The following is a 27,286-nucleotide window of genomic DNA, read 5'->3' as shown; positions in this document are numbered from 1 at the left end:
ACCTCCGATGTAAAAGGAATGCAGCATATCGCCCATAATATCCAACGGAAAACAACCACTTTATCTAATCAAAACAGAGATGACATTACTGGAATCCTCCTATTTCACTCTAATTGTTTTAAAAATGAAGACATACAAGGCATTTAAAATGCTCATAATTGTAAAATACTGATATTTTTATTTTTCAAAAATGCAGCAGAAATGTTTTATGCTTGACACAATCCAGCCATCCGCTGAGTCAGTAAACCCATATATGAAAAAAATATTCAGTCAATCAAACATTTGTTAAATGTTATTTTTATATCTCTTTGTAAAAGGTCTTTGCTTACCATCCACAATTTTTTTTTCAGCTTTCATTTTTCATGTATTCTGTTGACAGGTAACTAAAATCTCTCATGAAGAAGTTACTTAGGATGAGAGGAGGTTAAATAGGCCTCGCTGTCAAAGCTGCAATGTAGCTGCACAAATGAGGCTGGGAGGGGGAAAGGAAGGGGTTGGATAGGAACCAGATCAGGACAAGGAAGGCAGAAATAAAAGGGAGTAAAATGGGAGCTTCTCTGCGCCATCGTTATGGCTTTTGGTGAAGTTCCTGGAATCTGGGTTTTTAGTTGGAGCAAAGAAAAAAAGTTTTTAGCTTCACAGTAGCAACCAGATAAGACTATGATTTCATAAATGCTTCATATCCTATTATGATGACCAAAGCAGCAAGTACTCACGCTAAAATCAGCCATTATTTCCACATGATGTAGTCTGGGTGGGGAGGGGGGGAGTGATAATTAATTTAACTGCTTTCCCGGTGTGTCTTGATAGAAATTTGGAAAAATATTGCTCCATTAAGAGGATGTTAAGGCGTAAAAAGCAGCATGTTTGCCTCACACTGTAACACAAAGCAACTGTGATTGTCCCCTCTTCTGCTCCACCCAGACTCCACCTCATTTATCAAATCTGGCAAACAATTGGCACCATGGTGGCAGGTAGTAAGCCAAACATCGAGCTTACTACCGATAAATTGTTGGTGACACCGCCACATTTCTCTACAGACTGTGGGTGACAGCGTCAAGAGAGTCTAAGCAACAAGACTTCTTTGTTTTATTTAGGAGGGGTTGGCAGGCGTGATGGCGGCTTTTATATTTTAATGGGTGCAATCCAGTCGTGGGTTCGTAAAACAGTGGGGCTTGAAAAAAACAACAGAACGAATCCTTGAATTTTGAGGGACATGCTGTGATTTTCGACAGCATGTGTCCCAAAAAAAAGTCTTTCCCTCATGCCTTCTGTAACAACCCCGCAGGGTTATTAGTAGAGGTATTTAAGCCTTTTGTTCTTTGAATGTTTGGGGAGACATGCAGTGATTTTTGAACTCCTGAACAATCACCATCTGTCTGTAAATCTTCAGATTACATTTTGGTTTTTTAGGTAATACGGGTAAGGCCTTGACGAAGAATTTTAGGAATGCGAAGGGAAGGAGAGCAGGAAAGGTTCAAAGGGTTCGTGGTTTTTGGCTGGTGCTCAATCATCAAACCAATATTGCATTATCTACACAGTACTAGCTCATCTTCCCAATGATCAAAAAAAAGACAGGATGGAGTGAAAAATGTCCTATATTTCAACAACTAAACAAGTACCTAAATGCTCACATTGTTAAGAATTACTCAAATGACTGTGCATAGCAAATATAGTCTGTAAATAAAGGTACTGTGTACATATTACAGTGGGTTGAGATAGAAAGACAACCAGCCTTGCTTTAGGACATCTATACAATAATATAGTAATATCTGAAATGAAAGCAATAATGTGGTTAAATAAGTCATGTTTTAATGCAAGAGCAGGTAAATGCTGTAAATCATAATATATCATCTGTATCTTTCCATTCTATTTACAAGAGTTTAACACATAGCTGGTTAGAGTGATTCTTCAGTAAGTCTGGCAACACTTCAGAGGCCCCTTCTTCTTCTGAAGCTAATTTCTTTCTCTTGGCACACTTTCCATTTCTGTGTGTGTGTTTTTTTTCTTCATATCACTCTATCTCCCTTTGTCTTCCTCACTCTCACAGCTGTTAAATCCCTCTCAATGAAATCTTAATCTCTTTCCCACCATCGCGCAAACTTTTTCCTTCAGCTTATGTTGTCTTTTCAATCCCCCTCTTCCTCTTTCTCTGCTTTTTCCTTTTTTGTTTTTTTTTTACATCCATCTCTCGCTGGAATTTGTTATTTTCTCCTCAGCTTAGTTTGATCCTTGGCAGATAGGGCCTTTGATCTTTTAATGAAAAAAAAAATGCTACATTCACATTTCACAGGTTGTTCAAGTTGACATCAGCAGTCTGTGTGTGTGGTACTTCATAACTCAGTTCTGCATCTACATCTGCTCTCTTCAGCCTCAGCACGGTTTGCACTGCGCAGCTCAGGTGCAGTAAGAGATGTAAAGTAACTGACCCCTTTGCCACAGTGCTCCTCATCCTCCTCCTCAGTTGTAGAAAAAGCAGATTTAAAATCCAAAGCAGGTTTTCAGACATTTGATGGATGTCCTGGCTCATCGGGTTATGAGCAAATGAGTATCTCGTCTGATCCAGTTTTAGGTTTCAGTTCCCCAGACATGCAACACACAGCTGTTTGTCTTTACATCCTGTTACTGAAAAATGTCTCTCTGTCATTCCTTCTGTAACAATCCTGCAGGGTAATTAGTAGAGGTATTTAAGTCTTTTGTTCAGTGTGTGTGTGTGTGTGTGTTTAAGTAAGGGTGTGTGTTGTATCTATGTGCTGCGGTATCTTGCTGCGGTTATACACGCGTGGTGGAGTGTGTGTGCGTGGAGATGTGTGTGTGTGGCAAGTGTGTATTACTATATGGGCTATGGTGTGTGTATCCCTGGTGAGGATGCCCCATCCTCATCCCGGCCACCGATCCAGGCGTCATTGGGGTCATTGGCGTCGCAGGAGTAACGGGGTGAGACCCCGGGGTCACGGGCAGCGATCCCGGGGTCAGAGAGGTCATGAGGGGGACATCGTCGGGTGAGCGGCGCAACGTGAGGGTGTAATCAGGTGGGCAGGTGAGGCGCACAGTGTCCAGTGTGCTGTAGATGTCCTGGGTGTCCAACCCATCCAGCGCATCTAGAGTATCCAGGGTGTGATGATGGTGAGCGTTGTTCCGTTCATCTGCTGAGGCAGCGTCACACTCCAGCTGCTTCACCTACAGGTTTGGAAAGTTGGACGAGAGAAAACAAGGAGGTCAAAACAAAACAAAAAAATGCATTATTAAATAACCACATCTAGGGCAGCAACTGAGTATTGTTTCTACACTCTAAAAAATATTTTGTTGCCTCAACTTAAAAAAGTAAGGTAACAATTTCCACTCAGCTTTTTAAGTTACAAATTTTGCATATTATTAAGTAAATTCAGCAAGTAATTTTTAGGTTTGGCTAACTCAACTTGTTTAACAAACCAACATGATTTACCTTGACCTCCACAAGCATAATTAAGTTTATTCAACCTAATATTAATTTAAAATTTCTGGTAAAATTAAGTTGAGAAATTACATTCGTTGAGTTACACCAACGAACTTTTTTACATATATCCTACTCACAATTATCCATGCCAATTAGTTTAGGTTTCTATAGTAGCTTTTCTAAAAATCACACAAAGCCATTTCACTTATTCCAATTGATTATTTTATTACAAAACATTTTCAAAGTAATACACTTCTGTGTCAATACAACATAAATGAAACATTACAGCAGCCCTTTAATTATAAATGACTAAAAAAAAAAAAGTACTTCATGTACATTAACATTAACATAAATTGGTATCAACTTGTTCAACTTGTCGCAGAATCAAGGAAATGACAAAAGATTTTAATGTTCAACAACAGAACAATCCAAAGCTAAGATTATATGTATTACAAACTTTTCTCAAAACTACACTCATCTGGGACTGCATACAAAAACGTAAGAGGCACATCGGAATACTACAGTCCAATTCACATTCGTTTCATTACAGAAGTTTGCACTTAACAGACATTACCCGTGGACTGGTTTAAGCCCATCAAGTTCCAGAAATACCTCTAGAGTGTTCTTTACTTGTTTTGGGTAGCTCAGATTGAGAGTGTATATAAGCCCCATCATTAAGGCACACACTCTGGGCACATCAAGGTCTTCCAGGACTGCTGTTCCTTCAATCACAATTTTAGCGACAGCTTTGAGAGACACTGCTGCACGTCTGGTGACTACAATCTTTACCACTTCTTCTGGGAACTGTTGTTCACCATCCTGGCAAGTAGGTAGTTTAAATGGAAACATGTCAGCATTTTATGTGCCATTTAAAAATAAAACACAAAAGAATGCGAGATTCACCTACCAGCTGTTCTCTGAAGAGATCCTCTTCCTTCTCTTTCAGATACACCTTCAGGCAACGGATTGCGACCTCTCTCTTCATTTCCACCGAACTCTGGAGAATAAAAAAAGCAAAACAAAACTTAAACTTACAGTTTATTAGGTGAAAAGTCAAAACTATTACATTTATGTGACTTGCATTGTGCCAAATATTGATTTTAAATATGTTTTTAAAAGAAATAAAGATTTAATCTTTGTAACTTCAATTTAAACTGTTACACACTGGCCTGCTTTAAATGCCCACTTTGCTAGCAATAGGATAAAGTGACTAAAAGTAAATGTAACCTAAATTTCATCAACAGCACAATTGTGCTTTTGATGAATAGGACCTGAATCAGAGAATGACATGAACTATAACTGTAACTGTAACAACTAATTCATCAATACACCTGCGAGGTATATTATATATACTTTCCAGTTTTAGTAGTAGGTGGGCTAAATGTTTCTCAATTAAATTAGGCAATTCCCCAATTTCTTCATCCTCTTCATTTGCTACATCTTCACACAATGGATTTTCATTATGTTCCTCAAGAGGATCATCTCCTGCATTCAAACGACTGACACACCGCTGTATCAGCTCAGGCTTGAAGTCATCCAATGAGTGAGGAGTGTGTTTTCGGTTCCTATGAGAAGCATATGTTCAAATGAGCAGTTACAATCCCAGTACAGGCAAGGCATAAACAGTCCACCATGGCTATGTTTAAGCCTGTAATGCTTTAAGAGCTCATTCCTTCTTGATGTTTCAAACTTGCAAATTTTGCAAGTCCAATGCATTTTGAAATTTACTGCAACCTTTTGTAATGCAAAGAATTATTGAAGCTTTTGAGTTAACAAGCTATTTTAAGTATAAAACCTTCTCTAAAACACTACAATGCAACACTGAAAAAGATTAATCATAAAGACTGAACAAAATTGAATTTTTAAATTGACATCTACAGACTGCAGTTTAAACTTGTAATAAGGTGTCAAATCCAAATGTGCAAGAGAAATTTCTTTTAAACTATTTAAATACCACTGTGGACATGCCACAATCCCACACTTTACATTATGCTTACAATTACAGAAAGCAAATGCAAGTCGTATGCACGCGCGCACACACACACACACACACACACTAAATATTGTTTTTTGGGTTTTTTTTGCTAGGTCAACCAACTTTAATCTCAGGCAGAATTCCCAGTCGAGCTTAGAACATCAACACAATTGATAGAAATACTTTTAGTCAGGGATAAATTCACCACATTTTACTCTGTCAGTAATTAGTTACTCACCCGAGACCATCTTGTGGAAACACGAATTTACTCTGACACCATGATAAAAATGCAGGCAGCTACTGACCGGTTAATTTGAACATATACGGGTTCAAATTGAACATGCTCTGCTGTCGACATAGTCTATCAGCTAACCAAATGTACCCTGACAAGTGACATGTTTTAATTGTATCTGTACTCTTTTATTTGTGAGGAACGTTTGCTAGCTAAAAGAAACGGCTAGCTAAACTTAAAAAAACAACAACAACTATACTCTGCTAAATTACGATTAAAACCATCAAATTTCAGTTTTTTTTAAATATGACATTTTAGAGTGTACAAATATAACTTGTAATTCATCTATTTAGAATTCAGTACTTACTTAACTCACCGAACACAGTCGAGGGCAAACACACCTCTTCTCCCACGAAGCCACAAGAATCCAGAAACTGTTGCGCACGATACGAACATATGCTACGGGGTTGCCCTTGTCTGTCTGAATGGTCTCAATTCAAACAGGAAGGATGTTGAAACTCATTTTTACATGTTACACAAACTTAATATTTTCTGTTGTTGATTGATGACAAAAGTATTTTATTCAATATACTCAAACATTTAAGTTAAGGAGCTGTTTTTTAATTTTTGTGTTGCACTGACTTCTAACATTGATTATTCAACTCACTAAAACGTGTACATGTAGGCAACTTACTTTTTTTAGCAGAAAAATGCTTTTTTGTTAAGTTCTACCGACAAACACAACGAATATTTTTTAGAGTGTATGATAAATTAATCTACCGGGTATTTAATCAAGTAATTAATTTATCATTACTCCTGAATAAAAGATAACATGAGAAACTAGTTTAATGGGTTTGGATTTCATGTTTTACCCAGCAAACAGTCCAAAAACTGAAAAAATATTGAATTCACAGTGAAATAAATCTGAGAAAAACACCAAATCCCCACATGGCCAACATCAGCACAATTATGTATAAAGCCACAGTTCAGTAAAATAAACAATTAATCATTATACCTACTTCAGTGGGCAATTTTCTTCCCTTTAAATACCATTTAGCAGGTGCTATCCAAGACCAGCATAAAATATCACTGGTTTATATAAATATATAATGAATGCACAAGCCTCTAAATGCCACCTCGATCTAAAATGAGAAAGCGATATCAAGTGAAAGCTCTCAGTGGGTAGCATATGATAATAGAAGGCTTTCACTTCAAACCTGGCTAAACCAGACACTGAGCCTCCTCCAAAATAAGCACCGCTTTCCTTTGTCAGGAAAAGCCTCCATGTTCACAGCACCACCAACGAGAAGATGTGAATAAGATCATCTGACATTTAATCAGGTCAAGTTCCATTTATCATTGTGGTCAGACTATTATCATGATGTTGTTTGCCCCTTTCAGGCACTACTTGATATTTTAGACATGGCATGGTTTTTTAATTTTTGGAGAAAATATTATATTTAACCCTACTTTTTGAGAACTTTGATATATCAAATATACACATGTGATTCAAATGATGGGCAGTAAATGACAACATAATCCTTCATAAGTCTTTTTGAGCAGTAATGCTATTAAATTTTGCAAAATCTGCATTTAAACACCCAAATATATTTCTTCACATGTTCAGGCATAGGAACATATTTTTGAATGTAGCGATTTCAACATATAAAGGACGGTAGTCTGGGCACCGTGTCACACATTTGTGACATGTGTCATGAAATAAAAATAGAAAAATAAGAATAAACCCTTAAATTGACCCATTAATGCCTGTGTATCATTTTTGAAACACGGTACTTTATTCATTGTTGAGACTTCTACATCATCAGTGTGATTTTTCCCCCTGAATAACTTAAAAATGACACAATACAATTTTAAGCCTGATGCAGCAAATATGACACAAATGAAAAAACAGAAATTATTATTAAATTCATTTTTTAAACAAATTTGTCTAATAGTTCCAACTCTCCATTTTTTTTAAAAAATTGAATTTTCTGGCAATTATTTCATGGTTCAGGCTTTAAATGGTTAAAGGGACGGTTTAATAAGCAAAAGTGTGGTTTGTTGCCTGAGGCAACACCGTGCCATGGAGGGTTAGCTTGCTCGACACAACAAGTATTCACTGGTTTTAGAGTAATTTATTTATTTGATATATCATAATTCTGTTTTTATTTTTTATTTATTATAACAACAGCACAGGGCATAGTGATTGTGTAATCTCTTCTATTTATTATTTATTGATTATTTTGTTGTACTGTGTGGCTATTGTTCAGTTATTCATTTTGAATCATTTATTTCCAGTTGAATCTTTAGTGATTTTGCAAGCCTTTCCTACATCTTGTACAAAAAGTATTCTGCAAAACCAGCACAGATGGACAACAGGGGTTTGGCTGCAGAAGACAATTGAATTTGTTGAAAACCCAAGAACTGACTAGAGTTTTTGAAAATAAGGCATTTAATTCAGTCTCAAATGAAATTTTACTATAATTTCTAATCAGGAACCTGATTTTAAAAAATGCTTAAAACAAAATGTGTCAGATGGGCTTAGAGGTATTTGCATCTGATCTTTCATATATACTACAGTAATTTGCACTGTATGAAAGTCATGATGAATGGTAAAGATTGGCAGCCACTCTGCATCTTAGTGTTGTTAGTTATGCCCTCTGTCAATCGTGGAAGGAAATTATGGGGGAACAAGGGCAAAAAACATGATAAATAATAAAATAATATTAACTGAAAGCTTGTGTGTTAATTGCATATATAAAAAATTACGTTTTGAAATATGTCTCATAGTTGCTGGGGTCCATTTCCGACCATTCTCTAACTCCTTTACCTTGAAATGGTGCAACGATGTATGAGTCATTGTTCTACAACTCAATTGAATAAAACATATTTAAGGCTCTAACCAGACCGCCTTTTGTTAGCTCCATTACCCTGCGATTGAATCTTGTGCTTCAGTGAAGCCACTATATTGTTACAGGGCAAGCATGTCTCTTAATGCATGTTTATGGAAGCAAGAGGTCTGTCTGCAATTAAAATCAATATAACACTGATTATTGGCCCAATTTTCTGATATTCCATTCCACAGCCCCAGACTAGTACTCGGGTCCCCCTATGCCACCCCATTTTTAAAAATCCTAGATGCACCTGCACACCGATGTGAGACATTCACATTAGTGAGATCGCCTTTAAAGAGTCAAACGTCTTGGTAAACTGGGATTTCATTGCACCTGATTCAGAGCCAGCTTTGAGCACCTCCACACAGAGTTAGGACTTGAATCCATAAAACAAATCAAATCAAATTCTAACTACCTCATGCTATTTGTCATATAAACCCCTCCTGCCTTTATTTGACTGATTTTTAGGTATTACTCTACATCAGCGGTGGGTAATTAATTTTCCCAAGGAAAACTGGGACCTTTGCGGAGGGCCACACGAATAAGTTGAACTTAGTTTTGGTCAGTTAATTTTATTTCTTTATAAATAAGCTTATTGGTGTGGCCCTCCTCAACAGTCCAAGTTTTGCCTCCTGTTCTACAATCATATGTTTTTCTTAGCCAGAATAATGTAAAACCCAAGAATACGTTCTAATAAAATGTTAGATTTTTATATTTAAAGAAACACAGAATTGAAAATACGGACTTAAAACATAAATCTGGCAGCTGTTGTGCTGAACTTGATTACTGTAGTTCAATTGCCAATTAAGATTTGTCAGCTATAAAACATATCTAACATTTAGCACTCGCTGTGTGAGATTTAAAAGCGACAAGCGGCTAACAATGCTCCAAAGAGGCCAGATATTGAATGAACTCGAGGCAAATGAAAGCAATTCAGGCAATTGTACACAGCTAACACCTGCACATGCATCAACACTCACAGATACACACGGATCCTCACACTGATAATGTCTGCTGATGACGGGCTGTGTTTTGCAAGAGTGCTCTACTGGCAGCTGCTACACTGACAAGAGTTTAATTACGTCGTCACACAAAACCTCAACTGACTCGCTGACAATGAGCGTGATTATTTTCCATATAGCTTGAATCTGAAAGGGCACTCAGGGAGCACAGACCTCTGCCAAGGCTGATCCCCAATTTTGCAGGATTCAAAGAAAGCGCTCTGATTGTGCACACAAAAATGGAATGGGGTCTTACTTTGCCCATGCTCCACCTCTCCAAGAAGGTTGATGTAATTCTATAACTTTTGCTACAGAATTACAGCTAATCTTGGTGACAAACAAACAAACAAACAGACAAACCGCCAAGCTAAACAAAGATCTTTGAAGAGGATTTCTGTGGCTACACAAGCACACCATGACTCACTGCAATCTAGACTTCATCACATGTGCAAAGCATGTGCAGCCACCCACACTGTGACTTACCTGTAATGACATCAGTCCCTCCCCCTGTAAGTGGGCTGCAACGTCTGCTGGCGTGATGTCTCTCCTCGGTGGGGGAAGCGGACGTGGCCTACGATGCTCCAGACGCCTTTTGTCTTTTTTGTAAAGAAGAGCCGCAAATGCAAGTATGTTAAGAAACAACAGTGACGCTCCTACTGCAATAGTCACTGAGAGCTCAGTGGAGTAGTCCTCATTAGGGACACGGACCCCATTTTCTTCTCCACCTTGTCCTAACGCGGGCTCGGGTGGTTGTGGAGTACCTCCTGGGGAACCCGGGTGGCGTGTACTGCTAGGAGGCCAACCTTTGGATAGACGCTTAGTGTAAGAGTAAGGGGTGTCATCCTGTGGAGAGGGACTGTGAGTGAAAGACGACACCGACTGGAGGAGCTCGTTGACATGATGCAAGTGTGGGACCAGCTGGAGCCAGAAGGAGATTTTGGTAGCACGGTAGTGGTCTCTGACACGGGGCTTGAGGCCAATGTGGAGATACAGCTGCTCCTTGGGGGTGTATTTAGACCAAGCCACTTCCTCGAAGCGATTAGGCTTTGTGTGGATAAACTTGGTATCTTGAGGAACTGGCTGGTTTGGATCACTGAAAAATGCGAGAGAAGGATTTATTTGTTGCTAACAAATAACTGTAACCTTAAAGAAAATAATACTAAAAGAAACAAAGAAATTAAACACATTTAGCAAATGATCTCATGTTGCACCACGTGTGGCTCAGATATTCATTTGACGTACAAATATCAATGACTTTTTTTTCCCTTGCTTCTCAAATGTCAGGGAGTTCTCAGCTCCTTCTGTGCTGGCAATCATCCTCCGAGGATGCCGAGTTTCGCTCAAGCTGGCACAACAGTTTCATCAGACTTTCTAATCAATATTAAAGTGACATAAGACAAACCAGAGGCAAAAAATATTTGCTACAACGCAAAACAAGATTTATTTTCCTGTAAACATAGCTGCGAGGTGGTTTCGTTTTAGTTCATTGATTTTTGTGCAGTTTATATGCCTCTTACAGAACATTCCTGTTAATGCACAGTTCAAACTCCTGCAGTTTGAACTGCGTGCAAACCTGTCAGATATCTACATTAGAGATGAATGTGTGCGTGGTACAGTGGAAATAGCTTGAAAAATCACTTCTCTGACACATGCCGACAGGCATTTATTTGTCGATTTACCGACTTATTTGTGTCAGCAGCTAAAATGTTGGGAGTCAAACGGCAGCGCATCTTCACAGACTTGCCAGTTACGTGCTATGTGCTCGCTTGTCAATCAACACCTTATGAACAGCACAAAAAGGCTGCTAGCTTAAAGACCCACCGACACACAAATGCACACAAGCTGAGGATTTATACGCCTACACAGAGGCGTGCAAAATATACATCAGGGAGCATCACATCTCCCCCGTTAAATTGAGCTGTCGCAGAGTTCCATCACCATCCGAGGCACTCAGAGCCGAGAGAAATCTTTCTTCAGAGAAAGTTCCCCTTTGATAATTGAAGTGTATACTGAAATCTTCACATGCCTACTTGGTGATTTTGCGCTGCGGCTTGCTGCGACGGTAATGACAATACAGACTATGGGCTAGAAACAGCTAACTTAATGCAATGTGACTGCCTTAATGCATTCACATTAAAGATATCTTTATTTCATGCCACAGTCAAATTATGTGAGCGCACTGTCCTGGTTCTTTACGCTGTGAAACAGCGAGGCTCTGCGGTGATTTAGATCAAGGTTTAGACCACAGATGTTTCTGTTAATCTGAAGAGGTCTCAGTGGATTGAGCCTCAATTGGATTAATTACTGGTAATTACTCACTTCAAGCACTGCAGAAAGAAGGTCCATCTTCAACAATTACTTTTATCTTGTATATAATGTCAGCGTGGAAAGATAAAAGGCACTCTTATCAGTGTGGATTGTCAGGTTTGTAAAGTTTTAATGCGGGCTTTTTCTGTGGCAGCAATATTTTTCAAAGCTATGGGCAGACCACTTCAGTCTGCTTTTATAATTTGGATTGCTCTTTGCTACTTAGTTTTAATTCAACATACTGAATAAACTATATTTCTCATTGCGTCAGAGAAGAGAAGAGAAGAGAAGAGAAGAGAAGAGAAGAGAAGAGAAGAGAAGAGAAGAGAAGAGAAGAGAAGAGAAGAGAAGAGAAGAGAAGAGAAGACATTTGTCAAGCAACAGCAAATTAATCAATTGATTCCTCTTTTAGGACATCACCTTGGCTGTCCTCAAAGACTTTTTTTTCAAGAGCAGGAGCTCTTTAACTATTTCCGCCAAGGTCCCAGAAGAAATGCCTGTCAAGACATTGACATGACAGACAACCTGTATGCCCACTTTGCCAAAATTAGTCTGCGGTGCTGCTTTCATTATTGTGTCTACAGCGGCGTCTTCTCGTCAGACATCAGAGAGCTCTTGAAGGAAAAGGCATTACAATAACATATCCTTTGCCTGTGAGCTCATTATTTTTGTTGCTCTAAAAGTGCGAAGTTTTCATCTAATGCTACATTAAAATTCAACTTCTACGACAATTGCAATCAAATTTTTCTGGAGAAATGTGGTTCTCGTGCCATTATTTGCTATGTTAAATATTGCTTAATTTAATAAAGAAGCTGAGCGATTAAGCTTATTACTCCTGCCTGTTTTCGATAAACTCATGCCAATGCCTACAACTCAATGCTAACAATCAAAACTTTTACATTCTCCTCTTTGTTCCCTCTTTGACTGAACTCTCTGTGTGTAAACATTGACAGATAGCTCGGTGCCTGTGTTAATCTTTATTATTAATCTGTCCACAAATTAAGCACATGGAAAGGATATCAAGCGCTGCAAAGTGGAGAGGCTGTTTATCTTGATAACATTATAGACTTGAAACTTGGCTGTCCTATTTCAAGCCTGGAGGAGATTTATTCCAGTAAAATCAAGACTGAAATGTCCACACTTTCAGAAACAACACTTTGCGTTGCCAAAACCTCGTCTTTGCATAGTCAATTAAAAAAAAGGACAAGGAACGACTGATCTTTGACTTTGACAGCTGTGCATTTTCTTTTGCACTTGTAAAATGTGATTAAGTGTCTTGGCTTTCATTCTCAGTCATGAGACATTTTACACATGTGGGAGGGGATTATGTATTAATAGCAGAAATTAGAAACGGGTTTCTCCGTTTGAAAAGACTGAATGACGCCGAAGCCATCCTCTGTTTTTTGTCTTTTTTATGGACTTTTGCTTGTGTTTGCTTAATTCTCCGCGGGATTTTCCAACAGAACAACATCTCACATTGCAGCGGACATTTTATTAACTCACCCAGTCTTGGCAAAGTTGGTCCAGTAGGTCATAACGACCGCACTCAGCATCACATCGTTTTTGGAGAAGTTACAGTTGAACAGATCGGTGGGTCCCACCATGGGCACGCCGAACACATAAGGCACCTACACATATACACACATATTCATGTTAGAGTCAATACATTTGTTCTATGGACTCCAACCATAAGTATGACTGAAGCACTACTGAGTCAGATCCTGCACATTTAATTTGATCATATTTCCATACTCTGGTATCTAATCATTTTCATATTACATGTTTTGTTTGTGATCTTACTTTGTAGCAGGGATAGTGCAATATTTTTTATGCTTTTTCATGTTATGTTATCTTATGTTGACTAACAGAGGACTACAGTAGAGCTCTACACCTGCATATCGCTTTCGCCCTTCAGCTATTACATACTTGAGCCAAGGAAAGCACTTACGATTAGCCAATCAGCGCCAGGGGTGGGACAAACAAAGAACAGGCATTTATGTATATCATCACCTGTGCACCCATATGCACTGGCAGCAGAGCCCAGCTTCAATTATTTATTAAAAGGGTCTTAGCTTCGTTACAATGTTCAATCACATGTGGAGTGGCAAAAAGTGAGATGGGCAACATTACTGAAATTGCACTGCTGGCTTTAATGGGTAATTTAAGTTAATTGTAAATGTATTTCACTTGTCTTAGTGGACATTTTTTATGCAAGGGTGAAAAGATCAAAGTACTTTCTTACTTAATGCACAACATTTGAAAACCTTGTGAATTACAGCCAATTATGCATTTTACATTTATTTCATTATTTTGAAAAAGAAATGTTGTTGGTGTGCACAAACAAATACACAACCAACAATGACTCTGTAGTCGAAATTAGACTAAAGTGTGAATTTTGTGTCCTGTTATAGCCATATTGTTACCATCATAATTCAGTCATCACATGCATGAACAAAGAGCTGTTTCATATAAATAGTCAGGAAAAATACACATACACAGCATATAACTACTTAACCACCTAAAAGGCCTGTAGCACAAGTTATTTCATGAACATTTCTGATATTTAATGCTCTAACAAATTCCTTAATCAAGTATTTTGAACAGATCAATGTGAAGCAGTAACAAACCCCAAAGCTCCTCATTCATTGTATAAATCTTTCAAGATTCTTTGAGAAATAAGTCATTTTGTCAAATTTGCTTTAGAGTTAATTACTCAGATTAGTCACCGTCCTTTGCGAAGTCTTTCTTCTATCCTCTTTGATATTTAGTCTCATTTCTTGAGCCTAGTGCTTAATAACTCTTCCCATGTAACAGATACTGCTCATGTACTTTGATCTCACCTCATCACCGTGGGCAGAGTCGGCCCAAGGTGGCGTGGCGTCACTCTGGCAGTGGTGGTAAAATGAGTAGAAGTAGGTAGGAGACCCATACTGAGCGTGGAGATCAGCTGTTGCTATTGCTGGTGCCACCCACTGATGGTCAGTAAAAAGCGCCACTAGTGTCTTCCTGCGGGTTTCTGCATTGTCCCGATCCGCCCAGTCTGTGTACATGAACCTTAAATCATAAATACATTTGAAATTTAGTCAATCGATCATCTCATCTTTCAGCAAATCTATTATATGCATTACAGAGCAACAAGATTTCACAGCGAACGGATATTTATATACCAAGGATTCAAATTCTGTTGTCCTTGCACAATGACAATAAAGGTCTTGCACCTTGAATCCAGATGTCGAGAGGAAGAGATGGATCCGCATGCTTATACAGTGGTGATTCAACAGTCACAAAGTAAACCAGCCCTAAAGCATGCAAGCATTATTTGTTTGACACTACATAGCTAACTCATAATGTATAAAATTAACAGTAAATTGCATGAAATAATACCTAAATAATACCTCCTGCAAAACTAGAGACCATAAACTCATCATTGGAAACTATGGTCAGCTCTTTTTGCAACCAGAGCAGTCACCCTATGCAGCGCATCATAAGGAATTCAGGTTTAAGGTCCCTCTGCACTGCTTCAGTTTTAAGACACCACACTATGTCTACAGTTGTCTATGGCTTTTAGATTTTGCTAACTATGCTTTTTGCCATGCCTTTGACCAGAAGATTGTTCCCACTTGCATGTCAGTTTGATATATTTGAAGCTACAATGAGGGATCAGTTAACTTAGCTTAGCATGCAGATACTACAGTGTAGTGGTTTACACATTTGCCTAACAAGCAAATGATCCCCGGCTCAGTCCCAGGAGGAGACTCAAATCCCTTGGGCGATGTGTCAGGAAAGTCATCCGGTATAAAAAATCTGCCAAATCAAATATGCAGAGCAACCCACTGTAGTGACCCCTCTGTGATTAAGGGAGCAGTAGAAGTAGCCTTTTGTTCTAGCAGTTGGAGAAAACAACTCATTTTGTCCGTGTTAAAATAATTGCTAACCAACACCTCTAAAACTCACTAATATGCTGTGTCTTTTTCCACTAAGTCTCCTGCTGGTTTCCTTTATTCTAGGAATCACTGCCTGGAGGCAAGACACTGTCAATGTGAAGGGAGGAAGTAACAAATTACATTTATTCTCATTACAGTGCCACTAGTGTTTTATGAGTCCAAACTTTGGCTACATTGGTATATGCTGCAGAGTCAAAACAAATGTCACATGAAATAGGGATAATAAACACGTGAGAACGGAACAAGAAGCTGTAGCTGACATAAAAACCAGCTTGTTTACTGTGAAGCACACATGTTCTCCGTGAACTTTACCTCATGAATATAGTTGTTGCACTGCTTGTTCACGCTGTTTCGGGTTCAATGCTAAAACACTTGTGTGGGGGGGGCTTTGCTATCCCTTCATCACCTATGACCCGCATGTGGGCGGTTGGTTTTCTCAGACCCATGGCCTGCTTGCAGTCGCCCTTACAAGCTATGTCTCCTAGTATGAAGTATGCCTTAGATTTGGACATAGTACTTTAATATAGTGTGAAGTCTGTGAGGCAAAAATTTAAGAAAAAAAATATGCGATTTGGAAGGTTACTTAAATCATCCGTCTTGTGATGCACGGCTCATATCTTCTACCACACAGAGGATTGTGAGTCATAATAGCCAGAAAAGCATGTTGGTTTGCATGCTTCAAATAGTGACTGGATGCTGTGGGACATCCTTGTCATTTTGGCATACTGTTTTGGACATACTGTATTGTGACATACTAAATCTTTATCTTATATAATAAGCAGCATGGTAGTAAGAATATTGGAACAAAGGCCATCTCTCTCCTCTGATCTCTGTCTGTGTCATGGATGTCTTTAGAGCCGCAGGTCTGTGTGTCTGTTTGACCAACAGTGGGACTGAGGCAACAGTAGACAGGACGACAGTGTGGGTGTGCTTATTTGTGCTTCAGAACGCGACCGCCATGTAACGATCAGAAAATAATGTTTTTCTTGCTCGCACTGCTCTCCTCATCATCCACTTTCTAGCCTGCTTGGCCACAGCTGCTCTCCCCATTTCTCTCTCTCTCTTTCTCTCACTCAGGAACAAAGGGGTTGGGTTTGAATGTTGGTAGTTTGCACGTTCAGATAATCTAAATTTTGACTACTATGACAAATATCCCAGTATGGCCACTTGAAATGAAACATCCAGCCAGACAAAGAAGGCAAAATAGAGGAAAAGCTGAGACTGATTTTTTTTAATTTCCTGAATTTTTAGAAACAGGTTTGCTTTAAGGCCGAGGAGTAAAGAGTTATCTTTAAAACAGGTAGGCATGTCAGCAAGTTCATTGTCAGTAGGCAATAAATGTAAAAATAGCTCAGGTTTGTAATCTGCTTTAACCTATAACTGCAGATCTATTAAAAAATGTAAATAATGTAAAGGGGATGTAATGATCATGCAGGGATCCCATGGGACAGGCAATGTCATTTTGTGTCTGAAAGCCCCATAACTTATTGCACAAATGTTGTAACTTCAAAAGTCTCATTCAGCTCAGTGTTTGAAGGCTTAGAGGCAGATTAAACTGAGAAGTGAAAAACAGAAAAGCTGAACCTGGAGCAAAATCAGAGTCAGGAAGGAACTACAACAAACTAACTGTGAGCACCACAGTTAGTGCCTATGTAATCCATGTGTGTTAGTGGGCTGCAGCTGCTGTGTGTAATTAGCTTATATTGTTTAGAGATTTCAGTGTTGTCAGCTGTACTGATGCCTCATCAGCTGAGGCTGATTATTTGATTTATGTAGCTTAATATTGCTACACAGAGTCTGAGGACACCCACTCTGGTTGTTCGGTTCTATTTTCTTCTAAATTCTGTAAAGGCCACCACCTGCAAAATACTCTATTGACAGTTGCCATGTTAATTTTACTCACATTTTAGTGACTACATTTGAAGGAAACTCTTTTTATTTTAGCATAAAATCTCTTTAAGGAAAGGGATACTTTTCTTTTTTCTTTTTACGAAGGAGCAACCTCCAGAGCTGAAAAATGAAGCCAACTGCAATTCCTCCAGGTGCCACTTTAGGCTGGCTGCAAGAGACTCAATCTTCATAGTGGTAAAATGTCCAACTTTGCAGCATCAAAAAGCATATTCACAGCATGGATCAAAAACAATTTTGGGCTCTGCGGATAGTTTCCCTCCTCTTAACCACTGGGTAATTGAATTATGGGCATAACCACATTGATTGACTAACCCATCATAGGCAGATGGCGCTAACTGGTGTCTGCTAGGCCTCACCTTCACTGCTGCAATAGAAGATAAAAACTGGACCTTTTTATCTTCTATGTACTATTGGGGCCCTGTGGAGCATTTTTAATGGATTATCTGATTAATATTGTGGCTTCTTTTGCAGCCATCCAAGACATTTCTCCTTCAGTTTTGGTGAGTACAATTGTCACTGTGTTATTTGCACGTTACATAGCGCTAATTAGCTGATATGTGTGTCTATGTGTTGCACCGGAACAGTTTATGAATGCAGCTTAGCTAGTATTAGCTAATGAATTAGCACTCCACTTTTCCATCCATATAAGCTAACTTCTGGCTCCAAGAAAACAACATGGTGCTGGGGAAAACACTAACACTGATACTTTAAAATGTGAAGATCAAAACCAATGGGTGACATTAAACTGTCTGATTTTTACTAAGTACTGTTGTAAAGTGCTTCTTCCATCCCTGGTCACAGCCATGACAGATATTTTTTCATAAACTTTAGACATGCTGGAGTCTGTTTCTTTAGGACAGAACATCAAGCTGTTCACACTATTACATCACAGCTAGCTGACACACTTCTAACTGCAGGGTCACATTTATTAGCTTCGTATCAATGATCCCATCTAACTTTCTAAAAGAAATCTGATAATTATATTATTTGGAATGTCACATTATTATCCCCTCACTTATTACTCATTTTTTAAGTATATTCAGAAACATAACTCACCTTATGCTTTCTCTCAATGTGTCTCGGCCCTCTGGGTATCCATACAAACTATCCACAAAGTCCGACACTGCAAAGTCAAAGTCCTCAGCACTGACACCGTCCTCTGAGTCCACTATGCCCTCCACAAACTTCACGCCCTCGCCCTGATTAACCCCCAGCATCACGTCGTAGTTCAGAAACTCTCCCTGCTCCATCAGAATCTGGGGGTCATCAGGTATAACATCACCATCAATCACCGGGGCAAAAGCTGTATGATATTTGGCTGGTGTTATGTTCTGCTCCACAAGTTCACGGTAACTCCGGCCCTGGAGGCAGGCAACCAGTTGCGTGCTGTCATCGATGCCGCAGCCCACTCTTTCACCGAGCTGCCGGGCATACTTGCTTGGCTGGTAGTTGACAGCCCAGCTGGCTAAAGCACTGCCACTCTGGATGATGGCTCTGTGGAACAGGTCTGATACACATGAACACACAAACATACTGTAAATACAAATCTGGGTGTAGATGTAGCCTGTATACACTGAGGCACATATATATGGGTGCACATGCACCCACACATGTGTGCATGGATGCACAGCCACTTGAATGCACACCGGAAGGTTGCACAACACATTTGCACACATAAATAGATCCAGAAGCAATCATTCCCACGGCAAGGGAAAAAAAATTGGCATCGAAGATCTGCATTATTCTGATTTAAAGTATGACAGGTTATATCTGGCATACTAAGTTGAAGTAAGAGTTAAATGTTAAAAGTTAAAAATAATAACAGCCCTAGGCTATATGAGTCACGGGCAGGCTATATTATTCACAGAATTCAAAGGCTTTTTCAGGCATTAAGACCACTAAATGAAAGCTGCAACGGTTCACTGGAGACCTTGAAAAGATTCATAATGGTAAATGTCAGAGCTTACAAAGCAGCCACCTACCTACCAACCACCATCACAATCTGTCCATTCTCTTTATATATTTTTAAATGCAAAAAAAAGTTTAACATACAGATGGGTGATAATGATCGCTGAATTCTTGAAATCTATGGCAAGGAGATCAAGTGACTGGTGGTGGATGGGGGGGGCATTTTTTCTGCCATGATTTGGTTCTCCCCTTGGAGATTCTTGGAGGTGGGTCACTGCAAATCAATACATTGTTATTCTGACTGATCACCTTTATCCTACGATGAGGCATTTATTTATTTTTTGTCTTGATCGCCGTGCTCTCTCCCAGGATGACAGTGCCTCCACCCATAGGGATAGTGGACTCACTTAACTCATTCACTGCCAGGGTTTTTGAGCATTTTTACTCATTTTTGAAGAGCCACAGAAAACTGTGTGTTATGATCATATAAACGCTGAACCTACCAAAATGAAGAACAGACTCTCTTCTTCCATCCAAAAAAAAAGCTTGTTTCTACCATTTTCCATTCTTTAGTAATCAGCTGTAGAAGAGAGGTGGGTTCCACCAAAAATGCCTGTTTTGACCACAAAAAGGGAGAAAACGAGCTTTTTGTGAAAAATACATTTCAAGCAGTCTGATGTTCACTGACAAGCTGCCCGAGGTTGTATTCTAGCCCCTCCCATTGGAAACGTAATTGTCGTCTATAGACGTCAATGGCAGTCAACGTAAGTTTTTCAATTGACGTCTATAGACGTCAATGGCAGTGAATGAGTTAATGATGTAATAAGTATGAAATTACTTAAGTCATACATTGTGGTCTTCAGAGTTTTTGGATGTCGACTCCAATGAAAACACCTATGGGAAATTCTGGATTGACATGCTAACCAGGGCTCTTAACCGCCATCATCAAAAGACCAAAAAAGGGGGAAACCTTGATAGTCCACCACTACCCTAAAGTTGCACTGATGGCATGTTGTGGCTTGACAGTTGGTTTTTCTTTTCATTTGTCACCCATCTTTAAAGGTTGAACTGAATAAAACACAGTACATCAATACACTTTTTATCTTTGATTCTCGCTCACCCTCCGAGTAGTGCGACAAGGTGAGGAGGCTCACGCAGGATGCTCCAGCCCCTGATCCAAACACCGTGACCCTGTTTGGATCCCCACCAAAGGCTGCGATATTTTCCTTCACCCAGCGCAGGGCCTGGATCTGGTCAAGCAAGCCGTAGTTCCCTTTTGCTGCCTGGTCACCTGTACTAAGGAATCCTATAGGTAGGCAGAGAGAGAAGGAAGAAGTGGTGCATCTTTATCTCACAATAACAAAAAGAAACTCAAAAGAAAACACAAAGTTGGGCACAAGATTACAGCATTCATACTGTTAATTATTCACAAGTTGTTTTTATGATACATTGAAGTTTAAAATTCATGAAAAGTGATGTGCCTCTCCTGCAATTCCTCAAACTGAATCAAATCAACAAGTTACATCCATATTCATTCATTCATTGTTGGTTTAAAATGGAGCACTGTAACAAAAAATAATTTCCCCCAGGGATCAATAAAGTATTCTGATTCTGATTCTGATTCTGATGTCAGGAAATATCAATTACACACGGAGATAAACGCATAAATCTACATGTGCATGCAGTTACAACTGCAGCGATCCCTTATTCCCTTTACTACTGATGTTAACTAAACACCAGGATCCTAACGGCTCACTCCTCTATCTCATTACTGCAAAAGCTCATTTCTGTGAACCTCAAGCACATAAGAGTATAATGAGCAAGAAAAGCAATGCTAAAATACATTTCACCACTTATGTGCATTTGTCAGAAATTTCTCTGAAGCAAAAAGAAGGACACTGTAAGGATTATATTCGTTTAGAAGAGCTCTGTGATTATTATAACTGTATAATGTGCTTTCATATTCTGGGGAAAAAATTTTTGAGTCAATCGTTTATTTATTTCATTTATGCTCATGTGCATAATTGTACATCGCTTTTAATAAATGGGCTCACCTCATGCATCCAACTTATGGTGACAATGGCGAGGAGAAGGAAGAAGATGTACTCGAGATGTAGCTTGATGGTGATAGTGATGATGATGGAGAAGGCGCAGGTGGTGTAAACACAGGGGATGGAGTGAAGACACAAAGAAGCATGTAGGAGGGTCTTTATTTGGCTCTGAATGATGATTACAGCAGTAGTTGCTATATTTTCCCCAAGGTCAGAATTAAATGGAATTTCTTCTCACCCACTAACCACATGCAGATTTATTCCATCTTATAAAATCAATGTCTAATGAAAGCCTTGGAAATTAGCATTTAAAAACGTATTAACCTTTTAGCATGTATTCAAACCCAATTTTCAAAAAACATTCTCTGCCTAATTAAGGAGGAACCCAGATGTGTCCTTACTTTTGGGAGAGAAATGTCTCTCAAACAGCCTGAAAATGATTTGCATGTGCAAGTAAAAGATATATAAACCGATAAAATTTAATTAAAAGCCACCTATTAATTAATACAAAACACCAGTCTAGTTTTTCTATTACTAATTTACATAATCATGCATATTATAATAAGGGATGTCATTTTTTTAGCTGTATAAGCTAAATCAGGCATTAAAGTAGAAAAGATACAGTATCCACATGTTTCTAACTTACATATTATTTTCATATTTTCCTCACTCTCACTGCTAAATAGTGGGCACCTTCTTATTAGAATGCTTTTACCCAGTCAGTGGGATGTGTTGCCTGTATATTGATTGAATCAATATACGGGCCTCACACAAACAACTAAATGTTCATGCCCTTAGTGTAATACAGTAAATGAGGCCTCGCATTTATTTTTAACCCTCCTGTGGCCCTACTCAGCTCTTTGTAATTTTAATAATTACAACCACAAGAATGCTTAATACCAGGATTTTAAGACATTCTGATTATCCAACCTGTGAGCTTTGCATAGCTGCCTAAAATTAGAAAAACCACAGGGAATCAGATTTTTGCTGTTCAGAGAGCAATGAGTCAGAGAGTCATGGAGGTAAAGTGGATCAGATTTGAGTCGATGCTAGTAGTGGTGGTGGGGGGGTGGCTTCAGGGGGGGTTTCTTTTTCCACCAGGGACCCCCATACTCAACATGTTTCCACTTAAAGAAAAAAATTTAAAAAATAAACGGAAAGGGCGCTCTGGGTAAAAACAGCGCACTAATGGTTTTCACATTTCATAGCTCGTTGAAGGATTAAACAATCCAGATGGTAAGTATACTCTAGATTTGACTTCTGTGTTGAGACGTAAAAACTGAATTTTGTTTTAAACGAAACTGTTGTATCTTATAAAAGAAAGTTCCCACATAATGAGAAAAAGCAGAAATATTACATGTAAAAAAAATTCATTTACAAAGTACACACTGCATCAACCCTGAACTCTCAATTATAGCTCATAATATCTAATAAACTAAAACTAAAACTGAATTAGTGTAAAGCAACAATGTAAAATGCCGTTTTCTCCAAACTAATGCATTTTTTTTCCTGGTGTAAGATCATTCTGATAAATCTCACCACTGCGGTGACCACTGCCATCGGTGGACCTTTTGATTTATGCATTCCCACCTTCATCTGCTTCTATCATGGGGTAAAATATCCATCTCTTCCTATGCAATTTAATTTTTCTGGAAAAGACTAAATTCCCAGATTAAATAAGTGCCACTGAGATGTGGACAACGCATTTCAAATTATTATTCATCCATCACCCTTTAGACTACCGCTTCATAATGGAAATTACCATACAGTAGGTGTATGACACTGCAGTGATACCCAGAGCACCTTGGCAGTAATTGCTCTGCTATTGTTCTCTCTCGAAGGGTGGAGCACAGTTTTGAAGCTCAAATTCAGCCATTTTAGAAGCGATTCACTAAAAACCTGCTTGTGGCTGCTTGGATTTGGGAGACTTAAACTTAAAAATAAAGGCAATACAAAAACAAACCATGAGCATATACACTTAATACAGCCAAATTGTATACATACTGGAGACAGGATGGGTATGAAATGTAGATAATTTTTACCTAATACTCCTAGGCGGTAGTTGAGAGTTATGACGATGACATTGCCATAGCTTGCAAGCACACTGCCATCCATCATGTTACCGGTGCCTTCTGTGTATGAGCCACCGTGGACGTAGACCATCACTGGCCTCTGCCCCTCCTCATGGATGTCTGGGCAAGAGAAAGATAGAGATGGGTTAAGATAGATAGATAGATAGATAGATAGATAGATAGATAGATAGATAGATAGATAGATAGATAGATAGATAGATAGATAGATAGATAGATAGATAGATAGATAGATAGATAGATAGATAGATAGATAGATAGATAGATAGATAGATAGATAGATATTAGCATCACATGGCATTTTTTTGCATAACTTTTTGCACAGCTTTATTCTGTTTGTGTGTGCATCTGTGGCTGTGTGTGTGTAAATGTCCATGTGTCCATTTTTATGTATCTCAGCCTTTGATCACTCTTTGGGTTTATTTGCTCCCCTGCCTTCATTTTTCAGTTGGTGGGTATAAATTGAAGTGGTGGGAGCGTTCAATGCCATGGCGTGTGTATGTGTGTATGCGTGTGCGTAGGGTCACATGCATGTGTATGAACCAATATGTATGCATGAGTTAGTCTGTGTCCTTCCCACTTTCCTCCACAAGTAAAGGCGTAAACCCCATGGCGACTGACGCAGGTGTCTGCATATTAAGTGTTGGTTCAACCAGCAGTGTGCAGAGGGGGTTGAGGGAGCAAGGTATAGTTTAAAAAAAAAAAGATTTATTTGTTTGTCAAGGTTATGTCTGTGCTCTGACAGGACACTCATGATTTAATCATTTGTCATGCCCAAAATATTCCCACAATCAAGTATCATCCTCTTAGCCAGTGTAGAGCAAAATGAACCTAACCATGTAATCCTAATCCCAATCCTGCACGCTTGTTTTCCTTCCCTGCCCCCAGATTTCACTGCACACCACTAGGTTCACTTACCTTCCTCAGTTGGCACATAGATATTGAGGTAGAGACAGTCCTCGCTCTGGTGAGTGAGGTACGTCGCTGCTATATCCAAGTTAGCAGTGAGCCAGGATGGCATCATGTCTCCCAGTATGCTCCTCTCATCCAATGACTGTGGGCACACAGGAGCAAACTGCGTCACGTTTCGTATTCCTGGCCAAGGTAAGGGCGGCTCAGGCGGCTGGAAGCGCCGATCCCCCGTTGGAGGCCTGGCGTAGGGTACTCCAAGGTACTGAATGACAGGCCCAAGGAGGTCTGAGGGCAGCGGGGTCAAGATGCCACGGATACGGCCCTGTGCCGTAGAAATGACCGGCACAGTCTGTTGTGCCAATAAGGAGGGTGGATAGAGAGAAAGGGAAAGGCAGAGGGAGAGGAGGAGGGATAGAAACCTGAGGTGGAAAGAGAAGGATGAAGGGGGGGATAAAAGTCTGCTGGTCCTCAGCTCGGACATGATGATGTGTTTTGGGGATAGCTGGAAGAGGAGGGATAGGAGGGGCAAGGGGAGGAACTGGGGGAGGCAGAGGGTTCCGGCTGCTTTGACCCTTCAGAGATATCCAACACTCACACACAGCTGCTGCTCAGCTTGGCCCATAGCACACACAACACAGTCCTGGCTCCTGCAAACAACCTTTTCCCCTTGTGTATGTGTCTGTCTGTGTGTGTTCCTGTGTGTGAGTCAGTGATTCTGTTCCTCTGAGTGTGCAGTGACTCAGTCAGTGACTCCGTTCAATACGCCGTCTCAGAGTGTATGCATGTGTGGAACTGTTTAAGTGAGTGTGTATGTCTTGGACTGGCGATTTGAGCCTGCTTGCATGTCTGTGTGTATATGTTTGTGCATGTATGTGTGTGCAAGTCTCTCCTGTTATGTAAACAGTGGCATCACTGTTCCGCTGTCACTTTCTCCTTCGGGTCACCCCCATAACAAGCCCAAACTGCCGCCTGGATAAGAGAAAGAGAGGCAGAGAAAAGCGGAGGAGGGGAAAAAAAGAGAAAGAATGGATTTAATTAGTCCTGATTAGAATAATCACAGGGCAACAAAAAATAAATAAATAAAATGTCACACACACACACAAACACACAGGAGACACACATATGACATCACAAGGCCGGCTTGTGCACCTTGCTTTCTTTTCATGATAAAAATAGATATGGGAGTGATAGATAGGGCAAACGAGATGTTGTCCGCTCAGCTTAACTCGGTGTCAGACTGTCAGGGCTGCTGTGTCACATCCTCACTACACACTGTTTCACAGATCACAGGACCCCGATGGGGGGATGGGAGGGTGTCACGTCACACGCTTAATTAAACCCCGAATACACCGTAGGGCTCCTGACCTGCATGTAGCATAAGGTAGGAAGCCTGTGACGCGCGCACGACCACGCACACGCATACTTTGCTCTCTATCCCACCACCTAAGATGCGTGCAATACACCTTTTTTTTTAAATGTCTCACACACACTTTCTTTGTCACCTTACATGCTCAGTCTTTTTCCCTCTCCATCTCAAGCGCACTCACACACACTCTCACACACACACACTCACAGCTGCTTCCCAGCCGACACTGCTCTCTCTCTCTCTCTCTCTCTCTCTCTCTCTCTCCCCGAGGGCCTGAGGGCAGAATATTAACACACGCGTCCACATACGCGCACAAAGAGAGAGAAACATCAATTCTCTGTATAATCACACACACATCCGCGCGCGCGCACACACACACACGCCGACCCACTGTAAGCTGCAAAGATATTAGAGTGTAAAAGGATCAGCGCGCTGTCGCTCCTCTTATGTTAGATTGTATTGGTGTCTGCTGTCCAAGGTGCTAGTTAACATTCCAGTGGTGATCACACACACGCTGATGAATAACGCTCCATTTATCAAGGCAAACCCGCCTGCCACCCTCCCCTTGTGTATTTTCATATAGAAAGAACAGATAAAAGCTAGGCTGCTTTCTTATTATAACGAACGAGAGGGAAAGCGTGTGCGATGAAGAAGAATAAAAACAAATAAGTGTGGAAAAATGCTTGCCTGTGAGGTAGAATTCCCTGTCTAAATCTCTATCGGCTCTGAAGCTGACTACGGCAAAACACGCTCACTCACTCACACACACACTCACACACACACTCAAATGCAAAGCCTCAACCTGCATCCCCGCTGCAGTAGAAGGGGAAAAAATCCTCAAATGACAAAAATGTAGGATATACCGTACCCAGGCTGGGTGAGAGGTGTGAAATCCCATGGACCTGCTCTCCTTTCCCTTCCACCGCAATATTTGCCGCGTGTTTTCGCTGCTGCAGCTTATCCGACGTGCCCGGGATGGGATATTGGGAGATATTCCTCTGCTGCTGCTGCTACTGCTGCTGGTGATGGTGGTGGTGGTGGCACGTCTCCGGGGTGGGAATAACCCAAAAAAGAAACAAGAAGAAAAAAAACAAAACAACCTACAAGCCTTCCGCCTGAGAAAGGTGGGAAGAACAAGAAGAAGGAAAAAAAGATTTGTTTGGAGCTATAGTAGAAATTTTAATGTTTCTCCGAGGAATACAGGGCCCAGGACGTTCAAGTGATCAATCTCCTTCTCTCCCTCTCTCCCTTTCTTTCTC

The 27,286-nt window shown here is 39.9% G+C and overlaps 1 protein-coding gene and 1 long non-coding RNA gene across 3 annotated transcripts; both read right to left on the bottom strand.

Moving 5' to 3' along the window:
* Window positions 1-149: 149 nt before the first annotated feature.
* Window positions 150-27,286, bottom strand: LOC146690981 (neuroligin-4, X-linked-like). The gene is made up of 9 exons (XM_085434227.1): window positions 26,896-27,286; window positions 24,668-25,630; window positions 23,702-23,851; window positions 20,729-20,914; window positions 18,757-19,207; window positions 14,686-14,899; window positions 13,349-13,473; window positions 10,022-10,631; window positions 150-3,180 (listed from the first exon to the last, which is right to left on the bottom strand). Exons 2-9 carry the CDS (start codon window positions 25,140-25,142, stop codon window positions 2,773-2,775), a joined length of 2,619 nt encoding a protein of 872 aa, XP_085290353.1. The 5' UTR covers window positions 25,143-25,630; window positions 26,896-27,286; the 3' UTR covers window positions 150-2,772.
* On the bottom strand, window positions 3,642-6,361 carry LOC146690982 (uncharacterized). 2 transcript variants are annotated; one of them, XR_014915514.1, is made up of 3 exons: window positions 6,011-6,361; window positions 4,344-5,001; window positions 3,642-4,255 (listed from the first exon to the last, which is right to left on the bottom strand). It is a non-coding gene; the product is annotated as an uncharacterized LOC146690982 (long non-coding RNA). The 2 variants fall into 2 exon arrangements; XR_014915515.1 differs by having other exon boundaries at window positions 6,020-6,361.

The sequence above is a fragment of the Copadichromis virginalis genome, linkage group LG16, assembly GCF_057382275.1.
Source record: "Copadichromis virginalis isolate Kocher_CV1m ecotype Utaka linkage group LG16, C_Virginalis_male_GT1.1, whole genome shotgun sequence".
Taxonomy (NCBI): domain Eukaryota; kingdom Metazoa; phylum Chordata; class Actinopteri; order Cichliformes; family Cichlidae; genus Copadichromis; species Copadichromis virginalis.
This window is presented reverse-complemented; position numbering and strand designations above follow the sequence as displayed.

Excerpts from the sequence above, each read along its gene's own strand:
- LOC146690981 (XM_085434227.1), bottom strand. The coding sequence starts at position 25,142 with ATGTCCGAGCTGAGGACCAGCAGACTTTTATCCCCCCCTTCATCCTTC. Across the intron at positions 13,474-14,685 it reads ACTCTGCCCACGGTGATGAG|GTGCCTTATGTGTTCGGCGT; the intron begins GTGAGATCAAAG and ends GTATATGTGTAG. Across the intron at positions 3,181-10,021 it reads AGGGACTGATGTCATTACAG|GTGAAGCAGCTGGAGTGTGA; the intron begins GTAAGTCACAGT and ends CCAAACCTGTAG.